At 44.6% G+C, this 18289-nt stretch overlaps 1 protein-coding gene across 10 annotated transcripts in view; it reads right to left on the bottom strand.

The window, feature by feature from the left end:
• Positions 1 to 18289, bottom strand: part of SLC44A3 (solute carrier family 44 member 3) — a 112233-nt gene that overhangs the window by 42407 nt on the left and 51537 nt on the right. For 8 of the 10 annotated variants that reach the window (XR_012035115.1, XM_072834595.1, XM_072834592.1 and 5 more), the window contains 2 exons: positions 9970 to 10126; positions 7002 to 7088 (listed from right to left, as the gene is read on the bottom strand). Coding sequence is in view for 9 of the 10 variants with exons in the window: in XM_072834595.1 (XP_072690696.1) it covers positions 7002 to 7088; positions 9970 to 10126 (244 nt within the window). In the remaining variant the exon portion in view is untranslated. The remainder of the gene's footprint in view (positions 1 to 7001; positions 7089 to 9969; positions 10127 to 18289) is intronic. The other 2 variants (XM_072834594.1, XM_072834599.1) reach the window with 1 other exon arrangement.

The following is an 18289-nucleotide window of genomic DNA, read 5'->3' as shown; positions in this document are numbered from 1 at the left end:
GAGAGTTTGTGTGTGTGAGCAGGGGGAGAGGCAGAGGAGGAGAGGGACAAGCAGACTCCGAGCTGAGCATAGAGCCTGACATGAGGCTCAATCCCAGGACCCTGAGATCAAGACAGCCCAAACCAAGAATCGGATGCTCAACTGACTAAGCCACCCAGGCAACCCTTAACACATTTTTTAAAAGACTTCATTTTTAACTAATCTCTACACCTAACATGGGGCTCAAACTCACAATTCTGAGATCAAGAGTCACATGTTCCACCTACTGAACCACGAAAGTGCCCCTCAAGGTTTAATCTTTATCTGTTTGACTCTTGTGTCTCTTGGTTGTTCAGAACTTGCACAAGGGAAAAGGAATGATTTATTAGATCTGCAAAACTTCAACATTTAGCTCTGTTACTTTCCTCCTGTCCCAGAGCAGGCTGTTACTTAACTTCTCTGAATCTAAGTACATCATCTTAGAGAAAAGAAAAGAAAAGAAAAGAAAAGAAAAGAAAAGAAAAGAAAAGAAAAGAAAAGAAAAGAAGGATAATAATCATAGCATGCTCACAGGACTATTTGCGAGGATGAAGATGGTCAATACATGTAGCTAGCACGGTGCTTGGCACATGCAAGTGCCCAGTAAATGGAGGTATTCCTGTCTTCAGGAGTTACATGCCATGGACAGTCAGAGTAACTAACGCCTAATACTCGGTTGCCTCTCAGGAGGGTTTTCTGATTAGCTAAGGGCTGCATGCACAACTTACCCTCCCTTCCCCATGGTGACACAGTCATTCACTCAACAGACATTAATTGCCTCTCTGAGAGGGCAGAAACATTTCAAGTCAGGAAGGACGTCAGAGTCCAACCATCTTAAGATGGCAGCTGTTCACTGGGCCTCACCCCAAAAGGAGGAGAGGCTGCTAGAGCCCACATGGGGAAGATGGCTTTAGGGCCTCACCCTCCTGAGCCCTGACCCTTGTAATACGCCCACAGCAGGTGGGAGCTGGGCTCCAGAGAGGCTGCTCCCAAGAAGGCACATAAAGCCATGGCCCGAAGCACAGCAGGTTCAGAGCCACGTGCCAGGAAACCTGAGGATACAGTTAGTTTGCCTGCAGACAGTCTGGGTCCCCTGACAAATAGGTGTCTCAATTCCTTTCTATCTAAAGCCAGGGTAGTAGCATTTGCCACCAAACAGCTGGGCTGTGAGGATTACCATCGTCTATAAATGGGCCTTAATGCAAACTATCATATTGACACACATGTTAGCTTTTTCCTAAAACATGCATACTTGGGCACACCTCTCCAAGGCCCTCCCCATCAGCTGGCTGCCCCCAGAATAGCTGGGGAGTGGCAGGATCCAGAGCCACTGCTGTCATTGAGAGAATGGCCTCCTGGACATTCTGTGAGGAGGCCACCTATCATGGTGACGTCAGCTACCGAAAGCACCGTATCCTCTTAAGAAACTTTGCATCATTTTCATAATCTAGTGAGAGAAGTTGCACAATATCCATTCCTTTTTTTTTCTCCTCCTGATTTGTACGTGCTGCCCTGGGGAGAGAGGAGTCGTCACTGGAGATCTGCCAGTTGGCTTGGGATGAACCAAAACCTGACAGAGACAGGTCACCGAGTGCCTTTGCTATTGACGGGACTATGAGAAAGAGGATCATTGAAACTGAGCTAACTGCAAGGAAAGCCTGCAGTGGGGAGAGAAGGCTTTCAGATATTACAAAATCAGGCCTGCCACAAAGGCTTGGAAGACAGAGACCAACATTATGTGCACTGAAAAAAAGGGAGTGGCAGGCTGTGTGGGTTGTAGGAGTGGGCCACGAAGTAGAGAGGGGAGGGATGCGTGTATTTTTCAAGCAGCAGTGAGTTTTTCTCTGTGCTGGACTAGACAACATCATCTGGGGCCTTTCTGACCTGTCTATCTGTCAAGAAGACAGGAAGCCATGGGCATTTCTGATCAACTTAGTGTCACATACCCAACAGATGCCAAAGGACAGTAGGCTGGTAGCTTTATGGCCCACATGAAGGTAGACATGAGTCGTCTTGTCTTCTCCTCAAGTGGCTGACCAGGGCATGCAGCAGAGGTGCATGGGACATGAAGCTGCCAGACGTTACAGGGCTCTCTACCCACGAAGCTGACTGAGGTGACTGGCGTCTCACCAGCATCTGGTCACCAATCATTTTATGTGTTTGCTCCTATCACTGTGTGACAGCAATACTGGGGGAGCCGCTGTGAGGGGATGCAGCTAGATGGCCCCTCACATGCTCAGTGTACCCACAGAATTCAGAGGCTGGAGATCTGGGCAACGTAAACCATCGCTTGTGGCTCTTTGTGATCCCAGGGCAAGTCTTCAGCATGGATAAGAAGTATGATGTGAAAAAAACAGCTTGTCATTTGGAACCTGAGAGACACACAGTTCACACTTTGCCCGCTCTACGATGCGGCAGTGTGACCACCGCGTGGCCCACCCTTCGGCTGGGCACCACAAGAGTCAGAAAGCTACATTCTCATTCTGCAGAAGCCCAGGAAGGTGGAAGGATTCACCCCAGGGCCACAAAGTAGGCAGAAGCCAACTGCCTGCCTCACCTAGGAGCTCTTCCCAGGGGACTGGAGTGGAAATAGTCGTTCTCAAATGGTTTGCCCTCAGGCCACAGCTCTCTTCCCAAGCCCATTCCTACTTCTGCTGCAAGAACGAAGGATTGAAGAGGAATGCAATGCTCAACATGATAGAGAGACAATGAATTAAACAGGAGCCAAATAGTCAACGGAAGTAAAATGCTAATTAAGACAAAAATAACTGCAATTGAACAAAAAAGCCAACCCCAGACAGCTCTGGTGGTACACCCACAGCAAAGTGTTCTTTCCCCAGTTTGCTAATCCCAACTGTGTGTGAGCACATTCACAAGCTTTGCATGGTCGCCAGGCCTAGCCTCGGCAGCCTGACGTCTTGACCAAGTAATGAATTTGAGTCCTCAGGAAACGAAGTAAAACACCAATTTTAGTTCATAAGTAGCACATTTTAGGAAGCTTTAGGAACATGCTACGTACTTGACTGATTGGTTAATAGCTCTCTGTTGTATGCAAAAATGAAAACCCATACAATTCTGCTTTTTGCCTACAAGAATTGAAGAAAGAACATTCTAGAATGTTCAGGTCAGTTTGGAACCATTGGAAAGAGTCTTGTGGCTCACCAGTGGGTTTCAAATTTAGAGGAACACTGATCTAAAACGAACATCATAGTTAGGATAGGCATCTGTGTCATCGAAGGACGAGAGATGTGCGCTTAGGGAGGTATTTCCACGAGGAACTGTGTGGACCCTGTAAGAAATAAGAGCTGGGCCGTTCCTGCCATTGGGTGAGCCTGCAGAGCCCAGGAGGGGAACTTCTCAGTCAGACTCCCGAAAAGTGCTGGGAGGGAGGGGGAGGCTACAGGAAGGATCTTCTTCACTGAAGATGTCTGAGAACAGCCAGCCCAGCCTCCTAGAAACTTCGACACTGACTTGCCTGAGGGACAGGGTGGGTCCTGAGCCCCTGACAAGTCTTTTCTGAATCTATAATTGCATGATTCATCCTTCACCCTTTTCAGTGCCCCTACACCTTTCTCGTCCTCCTCCACAAAACTCTGCCCCATAAAAGCTTTGCTCAGCTGTCAGCGAGCTGATGGGTTTGGACCCAGGCTTGGCCAGGCGCCCGAGAGCTACAGACAGTTCTTGTGACTCCTTCTCCCCTAGTTTATCCCTTGACTGGTTACGGCCTTGGGGCTTGGAGGCAAAACAGATATCGATTTATTAAATCCTAGTGGCCTCTCAAGCCTCATCGGTAAATTGGAGATACTATCTCAGAGGGCTGTGGGGAAGATGAACAACTGATACAAAGGCAGGGAAAATGCTCAGCATGTGGTTGGCTGCACAGCGAGCGCTGAAAGCCCATGGCTACTGCTGCCGTGACCTCCAGTGGGTGCTCTATGCTCTATGACATACGCGATGTCTTCCATGAAACCTCTCCTAAGTACCAAGGTTCCCCTTCCTGAGCTCCTGCAGTCCCCATTCCTGCCCTGAGAATGCGCCTCTCTGCACCGTTTTATAATGTCTCCTGCGAATGCCTCCTCCTGCCCCCCCCACCTCGTTCCCCAAACTAGCTTGTCAGCTCCTTGAAGGCCTGGCCTTGCTGTGTCTTGGCTCTGTCACCATAGTCCCCTTTTCTTTCATGCCCGGGCTCAAATGGTTCGAATACAGCATAATCAACACAGTAGTTGTTGGATAAATAAATGTGTGACATGTACCCAGATCATTTTTTTCCAGGTATACACATATTTGGTATTTATGATGTAGAGACAAGCAATGAGAAATGAGGACACGCGGGGTTTGGTCTCCCAGTCTGCAAGTGAATCACTGCACAGCCTTAGGCGGGGTGCCTATAAAACAGGGCAACTGCCACCTGCCACCCTCCCAGGGCTGGGGTAGGTGGCTCGGGCTTTTAAGCAGCAGTGCGGAAACACAACCAGCTCCTTGATGTTAAGTAAATAAGAGCATCTGGGTTCTGATGGTAACAAATGGGCCCCGTTCTCTTTTATCATTTCCCAGCTCCGATTGCACCAAACAAGGCCAATAAAATAGGCCTTGCCTGCCTCTTTTAAATCAGATTTCCAGAGAAATCTTCCCCCAGTGCCAGGAGATTTTTCAAAAGGCTAATCTAAATTCCTTCTCACTTGAGGCTCCCTTCCCTTTGTCTTCTGCCAAATGAGACCAACAACAGCTTTGACCACCATTATAGAATAATTTATCTTTATTCTTAAAATCTTTATTTCACTCTGCTTTCCACTAGTTGATTTGGACTAGAGAGGGCTGTTTCCTCCCTATTAGTATTCACATCAACTCTTTTTTTCCTTCTTCATGCTTCCCCCTCTTCCTCCCTTGCCCTAACCCTCAGGTCTCCCAGCAGTGCCCAATGTTAGCTGGTACTGCCTGGTCCTGGAGGAGCCCCCAAGTGGAAGATGCTCTGACAGCTGGTTTAGGCTGGGGCCTTCTGCAGTAGCACCCTGATCAGAACCTGAAAGACCGAGCAAGCCCCTTTTGCAACACTGACGGACCACGCACGGGATCCAGGCTAGCTGAGCCTTGTTGCGATTCAGGGAAAATTGCTCTCATTGTACATCTGTTATAGGGTCCCTTGCCTGTGTAATGGTAATTAAGGTGTGGCTAAAACCATGCTCCTTATGATCTTGGAAACACTATGAACTCCCAAGGGAAAGGTACTGGGTTAACATGAGGTGGTGAAATTTCAGAATGCAGAAAATATGTCCCTTAGGATAACAAGGCAGAGGAAACAAGCATAAACGTATGTTTTATGTTTAACATAAACAAGCATAACATAAACATAAACATAAACATAGCATAAACATAAACAAGCATAAACAGCAAATTTGTCTTCAAATGAAACCTTGGGGGGATTCCCACTCCTAGCCCAGATCAGAGTGTAACCGCTCTGTTCGGAAGGCAGGGTAAGGTGGTAGAGGTAGGGGGCCAGAGGCCACGCTTCCGCCTCCCCACCCCCTGCTCACCTCGCCACCCACCCTCCTCTCCTGAAGTAGTGGTTCCTGCAGCGTCTACAAGGAGCCCCTGGGTTTCCATGAACGAAGGAGACAGAAAGAAGGTGAATTTACATATTTAGTGAGAGCGGATGGCAAATCAACTTCATGGCCTTATGGGACCCTGTGGAGTTGATCTATATGTTTCTTAGCCTTGATTTTCATATATATTTTATCACTGTTATTCTTTTTTTGTAATGGGTCTCAAAATCTTTGAAGAGTAAGTTGGTGTCTGGATATGTGCACACAGTTCTAGGAAGAGAGAAGCCGGCCTATCACATCCATGACAAGGCATTCATAGGGTTTGGTTTCACTTGGGATACCACTCAGCATTCTGAAAGGTGCTATGGTATTTTACTGTGCTTTACACATGCTGGCTTAATGCAAACGGAATGAAAATGAAATACACTCTAAAATGAACTCCAAGAATTTTAGGAACTAAAAATAGAGCTTTATACTGTAAAACTACACTTTCCCCCGAATAATGAAAGGGATTCTTAATACCACTTATCATAAGACATTAAACATGGATGGTCTACTTAGTCCCTTTACTTCGGCTGGTATATTTATTAGGAAGAAGGGCAATAATAAGAAATACTCTGCTAAGCGAGATTTCTGTGGATTTCTAAATTCTAAAACAGCTTGCTGGCTTAGAAAAATACTGCTTTGTGTAAATTTGACTAAGGGCTATTAATTTCCTAAATTATCTACAGAAAAACGTAACATGTATTTAAGTGTCCATCAGTTTGAAAGACTCGAGGAAAAAATCTGAAATTCAAACAATGGCAGTATATAATTTTTCTGATTTTTAAAGGACTATTTATAGCTTGAAAGGGAAAAGCTGGTGAAATACAGAAAAATCAGAGAGGCAATTCTTCTCCCATTTCAGGAAAATTATAGTTCTTGAGGAAGACATTGACAATTAGCTCTCAGTTGACACATACTCATTATGCTGGAATTTCTAAAGACTCCTCCCCTTTTTATTTCTGAGAGGGAAAACACATTTCTTTCAGAATTAGAAGAATGGCCTTAATGACCTATATAACCTCCAACCCAGAGGCCAGATCCATCAGATAGCCTGCTATCCTCTGGTCAAAGCTAAGAATAACTTTCACATTTTTAAGCTGCTGAAAAAAAAATCAAAAGAAGAATAACATTTCTTGACAGGTGAAAATTATATGAATTCACATTTCAGTGTCCATAAATAAAGGTTTTTGGAAAGCAGTTGTGCCCATTCATTTGCATTTTGCCTGTGGCCGCCTTCCTACTACCACGATAGAGTTGTTACAACTGAGATTGAAAAAAGCCTAAAACATTCATACAGTCTGGCCTTTCACAGAGAAATCAGCCAACCCCTGACCTAAGAGATGGAGTCCACTGGAGCGCCCCTCTGTGTGTCCGCGGGGACCGTGGTAGGAGACGTACCTGGGTGAGTTGGCGCAGGCATTTGTCGAGACACCAGAAACAGCAGAAGCAGCATCTGAACATGCACCTGGACCATGCACCATGCTGCTGGGGCAGGATCAGAACCAAACGAACAGAGTCAGAAACATGAGAAGAAAGGAAGCAGGTAGTTTCTGCAGACACACTACGTTTCTAGTGGGAGATTTATCCACCTGGGGAAGCAGAGCAGCACTTCTCCCTCAGTGGGGGCGAGGTCCTTCTATCTGCACCTGCTGCTACTAATTATTACCATTATTATCACTGATGAGGAAAGTTTGTCTCCTGTGGGCTTACCTTGTTATGATTGCTGTTGGCCTCAGCAGAAGGGGAAATGTCTAGTCCATATTCACTAGCAAAGGTAGACTAGGCTCTCTGGTTCTAGCTAAAAAAAAAAAAAAAAAAATTCTTTTCCATCTTCCCCTAAGTGTCATCAATTATAAACTTTGCTTTTCCAAACCAGTTTGTATTCATGAAAGATGCATATCCCAAAGACTGTAAAACAAATAATGCCTTGTAGATACTAATTATGTGCCCATAGAAAAAAAGGAATCAAGTTTAACATTTTTTGCAAAAAAAAAAAAAAAAATCCCATACTGAGATATTCAGGGCTAAATTTCAAGGGACAAATTAGTCCTTTGAAAGATGATTTGGACATATGCATAGCTCAAGAGTGAAGAATTTAATGAAACTCTTAGAGGAGGGTTGAATGTGTCCCACTCACTGCCCAGAGTTTAAAAAAACAAAATCCTGTAAACAATCCTGAAATAGTTCTCCCTGAGGACCCCAGGAGTAACTCAGCCTTATATGGACATTTTCTTGTCCTTATGTTAACTCAATTGGATAAAACTTTATCTGGATGCTTTTCAGCCTGGCCGTGGTTGTCAATGAGCCATTGCATGTAGGAAAGATCACACAGTGGCCATGAGAAGTGTTTAAATTGTAGACACAGTGTGAGGCCGTATTGCCGAGGAAAATCATGTCTTTTTAATGGAAGGACACATTTCTTTAGTAGTGAGATCACTAAAGGGGACTTTGGCCCCTTGATTCTTTTGGGATCTAATGAGTGATAAATAACCCTTTAGACCTCTACCAGAGAGACCAACCCACCGACTTTTCTTTTAGATTTATGAAAGGCCTCTGGTCCAGAGTTTTAAGTGCCTAGTTCTAGAAGGATGGCAAGGTCTCCTACTGCTCATTAATTTGTGATTACCTATTGCTAATGCATATACTGAATATATTAAAAATAAAAAAACCTGCCTGCTTTACAAAAAATCCTTCTTGAAATTGAAGGATCAATTTGCAAAGTGCAGGAGCCAAGAAGAACTAGATTTGGCTTAGAATTGGAATGCCTCTGAGTCACCAAAATACATATATTTTTTTACCACTTGAAATTTAGCCCTGAAAAATGTCACTATAGAATTTATTTCTCAAAAAGTCAAACTTTGATTCTTTTATAATATGGGTACATAATTAGTATCTACAATGCAATCTTTCAAACAATTTAAAATATAGTAATAAATCTAGGTGGTGGGGATCCCTGGGTGGCTCAGTGGTTTAGCACTGCCTTCAGCCCAGGGCGTGATCCTGGAGACCCGGGATCGAGTCCCACGTCGGGCTCCCTGCATGGGGCCTGCTTCTCCCTCTCTGCCTGTCTCTCTGCCTCTCTTTCTCTCTTATCTCTCATGAATAACTGAATAAAATCTTTAAAAAAAAAATCTGTGTGTAAAACTTCCCCAAGTTACTATGGACACATCCCTACATCTAAAAGGTTAGAATCAGGGGCACCTGGGCGGCTCAGTGGTTCAGCGTCTGCCTTTGGCTCAGATAATTTCGGGGTCCTGGGATCATGTCCTGCATCAGGGTCCCCATGGGGAGTCCGCTTCTCCCTCTGCCTATGTTTTTGCCTTTCTCTCTGTGTCTCTCATGAATAAATAAAATCTTTAAAAAAATAAAAATAAATAAAAATAAATAAAAGGTTGGAATTAGGTAAACTTGTGACACTCTGATCAAGTCACAGGCACTGAGGTGGGGGTGGGGAAGGGATGAGCATTGTGTGAGAACAGAAAAGTTGGGAAAATTCCAACCTCCCTTGTTTGGCAGGCCAGAAATACCATGAGAACAGCTGTTTTCCTGGTGTTCTGGTTTCCACTGGCATTCATAACCAAATGTGCATGGAAATAAAAACCAGGGAGGCGAAAATCCCCCAGGCACAAAAGCCCCACAGTGTTCTGTCTTTTGAGCTGAGATTTAGGTCAGCTTGTCCATCTCTCAGTCTTAAGCAGGTCTTCTCTCGCTGTCCCTGACTCTCTCTCTCTCTCACACACACACACACCACACTCACATACTCACATGCACATTCACACACACACACTCACGTACTCTCTCACATAGGCAGACGCACACATTCACACACACACATTCTTTCTCTCCCACTCACTTATTAAAACTCCCTCCCTCACATACACCAGTCACCTCCCATGGCACCCTCTAGGAAATAGAAAAGGAATATTTTAGCATTAAAACAGAAACAAACATTATTCCTGTCTTGTAGTATATTTTATTTTAAAAGAAAAAGTATGATAAATGTCCATGATAACTTTTCAAAATTTGAAAAATTCTTCCCATTTGTTCAGCAAATGAAAAACCAGCTAACTCAGAACTACTCCCTCCCCACTCTCACCTCCACCACCTTGTGGGTAAAATAATAATAATAATAATAATAATAATAATAATAATAATAACAAAATTCTTCAACAAAGCCATAAAACAGAGTCTGGAGACAAGAAGATTGCTGGGGGCAGGGGTAGAGGATGGGATCTGAAGGACACTGGGGCCTTTGGAATGGCCACTGCCACAGGGCCACAGTCCTGGCGTGGGGCCTGCTGAAACTGTCTGGTAACTGCCATTTCCGCCACTCAGCTCTGCACTGAGCACTAACAAGCTGCCTTACCTTGTCTTTCAGAGTGTTGTGAAGGTACATGAGAATGGTTCTTGGAATCCTCGTCACAGTCATTAAAAATGACCCTTTTATGGCTGTTCCTTGATGGTAGCAGAAAAGAATGGAGAGAGACCAAAGGATTGGGCGATCAGGAGGGTCATTTTTGTTTCTGGGAATTGGGGGAAAAAAGACAGCATTTAAAAACCACCATTTAAAACTTCTCTCCCAGGTTCAAATCATCAACGGTACTAACACTTATAAAGCAGTCATGCGACAAGCATTTGGCAAAACTTTGATACTCATTGGTAGCTAAGGTTAAATTATTTCTTGGCACTCAATGCTACAAACAGAACGTTAAAAAAATGCTGATGAATTAAGCAAGTTTCCCTCTTTACAAAGCCTCCCTACCTCCACCAATCCTGTAAGTTTTCTATTAATCTCATTTTTTTTAAGATTTTATTTAATTTTTTTTTAAATTTTTTTTTTCTTTTTTAATGATAGTCACAGAGAGAGAGAGAGAGAGAGGCAGAGACACAGGCAGAGGGAGAAGCAGGCTCCATGCACCGGGAGCCCGACGTGGGATTCGATCCCGGGTCTCCAGGATCGCGCCCTGGGCCAAAGGCAGGCACCAAACCGCTGCACCACCCAGGGATCCCTAAGATTTTATTTATTCATGAGAGACACAGAGAGAGAGAGACAGAGGCAGAGACACAGGCAGAGGAAGAAGCAGGCTCCATGCTGGGAGCCTGACGTGGGACTCGATCCTAGGACTCCAGGATCACACCCTGGTCCGAAGGCAGGCGCTTAACTGCTAAGCCACCCGAGGATCTCCAATCTCATTTTCACTTTCAGAAATTTAATTATATAATAATTTCCAAGGTTTACATGACATATGTAAATATTGCCAGTATTAGCTTGGTGATTAAAATCACCACCCAGTCACACGACCAGAAGGGCAGCCACGGACACAGCAGCGAGCTCCGGCTTAATGTGCGGGAACAGAAAGTTCTTGCACAAGGCTCAAGGCTCCGAAAATCCAGCTGATTTCTACTCTGCTCTTTAAAGGTCACTCCAGTGTGAATCATTTGTGGAACTTGTCGTGACACAGCAATCAAGAATGCGAGGGCCCATTTCACAAGCAGGGGGAAAACAAAAAGAGAGAAAGAACAGAAGGGGCACAGCCTTCACCCTACCCGAAACCTGAAAGATAAAACAAAGGAGGGAGGGCTGAGCAACCCCTCCCCTGACCCTCTGAATTTCCTGCTGGTGCCAGTTCTAGAAAATGAGGCCCTTTCTGAGAAGCCACCTCACTGATTCCAACTGAAGCTCGGTTTCTTCATAATGGATTATTCTACAACCTGCTCTGGTTGCTAATAAGTCACTATGAATCAAGGTTTTGACAAGAGCCTAGGTTTTGAGGGAGAAAAAGGAACGCGGCCAGAAATGTCTCAAGAGTTGGCAAGGGCTCTATTTTGCTGTTACTGAAATCATCCAGGAAGGAAAGGAGAACACGAAAGTCCTATTGGGAGCGGAGTAACCGTGATCCAGTGGTCCCACAAAAGGGTGATGTGTGTTCCAACTCAATAGTCTTGAAAATAGGAAATACCAGGGAAACTATTGGTGATACGAATTCATGTTGGCCTGATAAACCAGAAGAGTAGTACAGGCCAGGAAAATCTGACACAGTTTTTCCCTTTCCTCAGCTTTTTTTTTTTTTTTTTTTTTTTTTAAAGGAAGAATGTTTACTTTTCCATTTAGGAGATTTATGTGCTTTAGGACTTATTACAGTGCTCGAGAGGATGCAAGGAAGAGTGGACAACACCTGCTTTCCATCTGGTAGGGAAACAAGTGATTCACAGGCCACTGTGAAGGGGCCTTTGGAGTCTGGTCCTTCAGGTTTTGAAGTCTGGGCTTGAGCATCATCTTTCAGAGAAAGGTTCTGCTGGGATGGGATTAACCATTTCAGGCAGCGGAGTGACGCTCGTGGGCCATGACACATTCTGGCTGTGAGTCCGAGGCTCTCCAGGGCTTGGGTGGAAGAAGATGCATGAGTTCCAGAAGCTGGGTTATCACGGGACGAGAGAGACACCTTAAAAAGCAGGCCCTTTAAACTCAGGCCAGCTCGTGGAGCCCGAGTTCGATACCCACCCCCCCACCCCATTAGACACCACCCTACAGAAAAGGGTTAAATAAGTGGAGTGTCTGAGGTCTCCACCTTCCCTTCTTAGACCTTTCTCCATGTTCCAAGGTAACGTCGCCCGGCCATGCCGCCCTGCTGTGTTCGTGGCCAGACCTTCATCTCGGTCTCCTCACACGCTCAGGAGGACGCACTTGATTATATCCGAGGAGGCTTAAAATACTCCTTATCTCTGATGTCATCGTATTTTGAGAACTGGCTCTGGGGACGGCCAGGCAGCGCCGGGCGTGCGGGGCAAGCCGGGGATGGGCTGAGGAAGCTGGGCCCCCGTCAGGCCTGGCCTCTGGGCCCGGGGCCTACTGCGAGCGGCGCCCCGTCCGCCCCGCTGCTGGGGGGATGGCCTAAGGAAGACCTGGGGCCTGTGAGGGACTGGGTGACCCTAGGATGTGCCCCCACCGCCACGGGGCCCAGCTTCTCCCTCCTTGCACCGCGTGGCTCTCGTGAGCGCTGAAGGCCCCGGCCCTGTCACGGGAGCCCGAGCCCCAGGACGCCACAGCCACTCAGGTCGCTAAGCAGAGGCTCTGGCCGGCCCCACAACCACGCGTGGGGCAGCTCGGCCGGCGGCCTCGGGGAGCTACAGGCCGCGTCAGCTCTAGGGCGCCCGCCCGGCCTGAGGAGCCCTCGGCGGCGTGAGAAGTCACTCCTGGCCGCGGCGTGACGGCTGCCCTCCAGTGAACGGGTGCCCCGAGGGAGGAGACCATCCTTTCCCGAGGTTTCTTCCAGCAACATCACTGTACGCTTCATCTTTCCCGTCCTCCAGAAGAAAGGAAATGGTCTTTGTTACAAAGGACAGGGTCCTGCAGCTGCCCCGGGCGGCTCTGCTAGGGCCGCCAGCCCGCGCCGCCCCCCCCGCCCTCCCGCGCCCTCCCGGGCAGGAGCAGCTGGAAGCCGGCTCTGGTAGGCGTGAAAGCAACGATGAGCTCAGGCCTCAGGCGGCCCCTCTGCGAGTTGAACGGTTCCAGTTCCTTCCTGTCGCACCCCCAGCCACATCTTTACGGCTCTCTGTTGACCCCTCTTCGAGCGAATGGTTGTAAAAGAGAAATTTTACAGGCTGCCCTAGCCTGGCACCTGACGGTCTCCGCACGAACTCCTCGGTTGTCTTAACGCTGACGTGAATGACGAGAGGAACGCACCCTGGCTAACCCTCTCCGGAGGGCAGGCCCCAACGTGAGATGCTGCGAACCCCGGGAGGGCGGAATACCTTAAGGTTTCAAAGTGAGGCCCCATGAAGAAAGGAAAGTGGAGCTCTTTAATTAAGCCATAGTGCTGCAGGGGCACCTGGGGGGCTCGGGGCCTGAGCGGCTGCCTTCGGCCCAGGGTGTGATCCTGGGGTCCTGGGATCGAGTCCTGCAGCGGGCTCCCTGCAGGGGCCTGCTTCTCCCTCTGCCTGTGTCTCTGCCTCTCTCTCTCTCTCTCTGTCTCTCATGAATAAATAAATCTTAAAAAAAGAAAGAAAGAAAGAAAGAAAGAAAGAAAGAAAGAAAGAAAGAAAGAAAGAAAAGAAAGAAAGAAAGAGGGATCCCTGGGTGGCACAGCGGGTTAGCGCCTGCCTTTGGCCCAGGGCGCGATCCTGGAGACCCGGGATCAAATCCCACATCGAGCTCTCGGTGCATGGAGCCTGCTTCTCCCTCTGCCTGTGTCTCTGCTTCTCTCTCTCTCTCTCTCTCTCTCTGTGTGACTATCATAAATAAATAAAAAAATTTAGAAAGAAAGAAAGAAAGAAAGAAAGAAAGAAAGAAAGAAAGAAAGAAAGAAATAGTGCTCTAGGGGCACCTGGGTGGCTCAGTGCTTGAGCACTTAGGCTCAGAGAGCGATCCTGGAGACTTGGGATCGAATCCACATCGAGCTCCCTGCATGGAGCCTGCTTCTCTCTCTGCCTGTGTCTCTGCCTCTTTCTGTGTCTCTCATGAATAAATAAATAATAAAAAAGAAGTAGTGCTCTAAGTCGACATGCATTTTATTTTATTTTTATCAAAGTAATGTGTAAATATCTTAAGTCAAATAGCAAGAGGCTAACCAGCAAAGAGAGCAGTTTGCTTTCCTCACTGCTAATTTTCTTCCCCTAGAGGTCATATGTTAGCTATTTCTTCTATAACTTACCCCACACTTCCAAATAGCGTATTCTCTCTGCATATATTTTTTCAGTCTCTAATATTGTCTACTGACTTCTCACATTTTTTAAGAGAGCGGGGAGAGAGGTTGAGGAGGGGGAAGGGCAGAAGGAAAGGGAGAGAAAGAATCCCAAACAGGCTCCACAAGCAGCATGCAGCCTGATGCAGAGCTCCATCCATCTCATGACCCTGAGATCACTACCTGGACCTGAACCAAAACCAAGAGTTGGACTCAACTGCCTGAGCCACCGAGGCACCCCTGACTTCTCACTTTGAAACATGTTTGTTGATTGTTTCTCTCATACAACCTAAACATTTTCCCATTGTCTCGTTCTTCTCAATGTAATTATGTTGAAGTTTTTAGAGTTTTTTCTCATCTTTTTTTGAAATATCATTGACATAGGACATTGTGTAACTTTCAGGTGGATGAGGTGTTGATCTGATACTGACGTACTACAAAATGATTACCACCACAGCAGTAGCTAACACCTGCATTACGTCATATAATTACATTTCTTTATTGTGGTTAGAGCTTTTAAATTCTACTCTCTTAGCAACTGTCAGGTATATTATACAGTCTTATTAACCATAATCACCATGCTGGACATTGAATCCCTAGAACTTATTCATCCTACCTTGAAGTTTGTACCCTTTAACCAACATCTCCCCATTTCCCCCAGCTGTACCCCTGACACCCGTTAGTCACCACTCTACTGTTGCTAAGTTTCTACTGTTTTGGCACTTGTTACATTCTACATATAAGTAAGACCATACAGTATTTATCTTTGTTGGGCTTATTTTGCTTATTAGCACGATGCTCTCAAGATCTCTCCACACTTTCACAAATGACAAGATTTTCTCCTTTCTCGTGGCTGAATAAAATTCCAGTGTGTGTGTGTGTGTGTGAGCACCACATCTTTATCTAGCTACCTGTTAATATTTGATTAACATTTGGGTTGTTTCCATAGCTTGGCACTGTGAATAACGCTGCAATAAACGTGGGAGGGAAAATATCTCTTTGAGATCCTATTTCCATTTCCTTTGGATAAATACCCAGAAGCGGGATTGCTGGATCATATGGTAGCTCTAGTTTCAATTTTTTGAGGAACCTCCAAACTGTTTTCCATAGTGGCCGCACCAGTTTGCATTCCCACCAACAGTGCACAGGGGTTCCCTTTTCTTCACATCCTTGCCAACATTTTTGATCTCTTATCTTCTGATGACATCCATTCTAACAGGTGTGAGATGATATCTCCTTGTGGTTTTGATTTGCACTTCCCTGATGATGAGTGATGTTGAATACATTTCATGTACCTGTTAGTCATTTGTATGTCTTCTTTGGAAAGATATCTATTCAGTTCCTCTGCCTATTTTTTAACTGGATTTTTTTCTTAAGAGGTGACCTTTATTTATAATTTTATTAAATTGATTTTAGAGAAAACACATGCACAAATTGGGGGAGGGGCAGAGGGAGAAGAAGAGGCAGAGATTCTTAAGCTGACGCTATGCTAAGTAATGAACCGAGGCGGGGCTCCATTAGGAACCTGAGATCATGACCTAAGCCAAAACCAAGAGTCAGATACTTGACTGAATCACACAGGCGCCCCTTTATTTTTATTTTTAAAGATTTTATTCATTTATTTGAGAGAGAGCGAGAGCATGAGTGGGGGTAGGGACAGAGGGACAAGCAGACTTCTCACTGAGCAGAAAGCCCTATATGGAGCTTGCCTTGATCCCAGGACACTGAGATCATGACCTGATCTGAAGTCAGATGCTTAACTGAGCCATAGGCACACCTAGTTATTTATTTTTTAGAGAGAGAGAAAAAGATCACATGTGAGTGGGGTATTGTGGGGAGGAGCAGTAGGAGAGGGAGAAAGAAAATCTTAAGTAGGCTTTGCAAGTGTGGAGTCCAATGTGGACTTGATATCATGATCCTGAGATCATGACCTAGGCCAAAATCAAGAGTCAGACACTTAATCAACTGAGCCACCACGTGCCCCTTAACTGGATTCTTTTATTGTTATTGGATTATATGAGTTCTTTATATATTTTGGATATTAACTCTACGGGATATACGATGTGCAAATATTTTTTTTCTGTTTTCATAGGTTGCCTTTCATTTCGTTGGTTTTTACTGTGCAGAGAAGGTGAACAATTTATATCCTGAAAACTACAAGATTTTAATGAAAGAAATTTAAGAAGACACACACAAATAGATATTTCGTGTTTATGGATCAGAAGAACTCAGATAGTTAAAATATCCATACTATCCAAAGCCAGTATAGATTCAATGTATTGACTACCAAAATTCCAGTGACATTTTTCACAGGAGAAAAAAAAAGCAGTTCTAAAATTTGTATGGTATTACAAAAGATCCTAAATAGCTAAAGCAGTTGTGAGAAAGATGAACAAACATGTAGGCATCACACTTCCTAATTTCAAATTATGCTACAAAACTATAGTAATCAAAACAGTGTGGCACAGGCATAAAAATGACAGATCAGTGGAACAGAATTAAGAGCTCAGAAAGGGAAAAGGATGGTCCCTTTTATAAATGGTGTTGGGAAAACTGGATATCTACATATTGAAGAATGATATTAACCCCTATCTTACACTACTCACAAAAATTAATTTGAAATGGTTTAAAGACTTAACCATAGGAACTGAAATCATAAAACGAAAGAAAACATAGGGAAAGGGCTCAGCATTGGTATTGGCAGTGATTTTTTGCATATGACACAAAAGCACAGCAATGAAAGCAAAAATTAGTAAGACTACATCGAATTAAAAATCTTTGCACAGTAAAACAAACAACAACAACAAAAACAAAAATGAGAGGCAATCTATGTAATGGGAAAAAAAGTCTATGTAATGGGAAATTTTATTCCTAAATATTTTATTGTTCTTGATGCTATTGCAAATGGGATTGCTTTATTTTTCAGATATTTTGTTGTTATAGAAATGCAACTATTTTCTGCATGTTGATTTTGTATCCTGCAACTTTACTGAATCCATTTATTAGTTCTAATAGTTTTTGGTGGAGTTTTTAGGATTTTTCTAGATAGAAGATCATATCGTCTGCAAACAAAGACAATTTTACTTCTTTCTGTCTGATTTGGATACCTTTTCTTTCTTTTTCTTGCTCTGGCTAGGAATTCCAGTACTATACCGAATAGGAGTGGTGAGAGTGGGCCCTCTTCTCTTGCTTCTGATCTTAGAGGAAAAACTTTCAACCTTTTACCACTGAGTTTGTTTTAGTCAGTGTTTAGTGTTTATATTATCAGTACCTAAATAACATTCACAACTGATCCAAGTAGTGTATTCTTTTTAAAAATTGTGTATTTATTTATTTTTATTGAAATATAAACCAAGTAGTGTATTCTGATTCTAGTTCCTTTCCTATACAACTTTTGGGTTTTCCTGAAGTTAATAATTGTTTCACATTTTACATTTGCTTGGTTTTCCATGGGCTTTACCAAATGCTTTATCAAAGTGTAAATCTTTACTTGTTTAAACACATCTGGTATTCTCTTAGTTTTCTTTCCCTACCTCTCCCTTCCCTTGGAGACATGCCTCCTGGAGCCCACTGCTCTCCTGCTCCTCCTTGGCCTGGATATTTTTTATAAGTGCTATATAGCTACCCTTCTGGGAATTCCCTGTTCTTCTTTACTGTGTTGGAGCCCATTTCCTGAAACTCCTATTTTTCTCCCTGGCTTACTCACTCATTTCAGAGGAGAACACCCTTCCCAGGAAAGGAGATGGAGAAGAAAATCTTCTGGGATGTTGCAGTCCTGAACATGACTTTATTTTCTTTACCTTTGATTGACAGTATGAATACTTACAGAATTCTAGTTTTGGAAATAATCTCTTCTTAGAATCTTGACAAGTTTGCTCCATCGTCTTCCTCGTTCAGAGTTGCTGTTGAACATCAGACTCCATTCTAGTTCTTGATCCTTTGCCTGTGATCTATTTTTCCCCTTAGAAGCTTCTGGGATCTTCCCTTTACTCACGTCCTCCAACT

Source organism: Canis lupus, chromosome 8 (genome assembly GCF_048164855.1).
Source record: "Canis lupus baileyi chromosome 8, mCanLup2.hap1, whole genome shotgun sequence".
Taxonomy (NCBI): Eukaryota; Metazoa; Chordata; class Mammalia; order Carnivora; family Canidae; genus Canis; species Canis lupus.
Note: the sequence above shows the minus strand (reverse complement) of the source record. Positions and strands in the feature narration are given on the sequence as shown.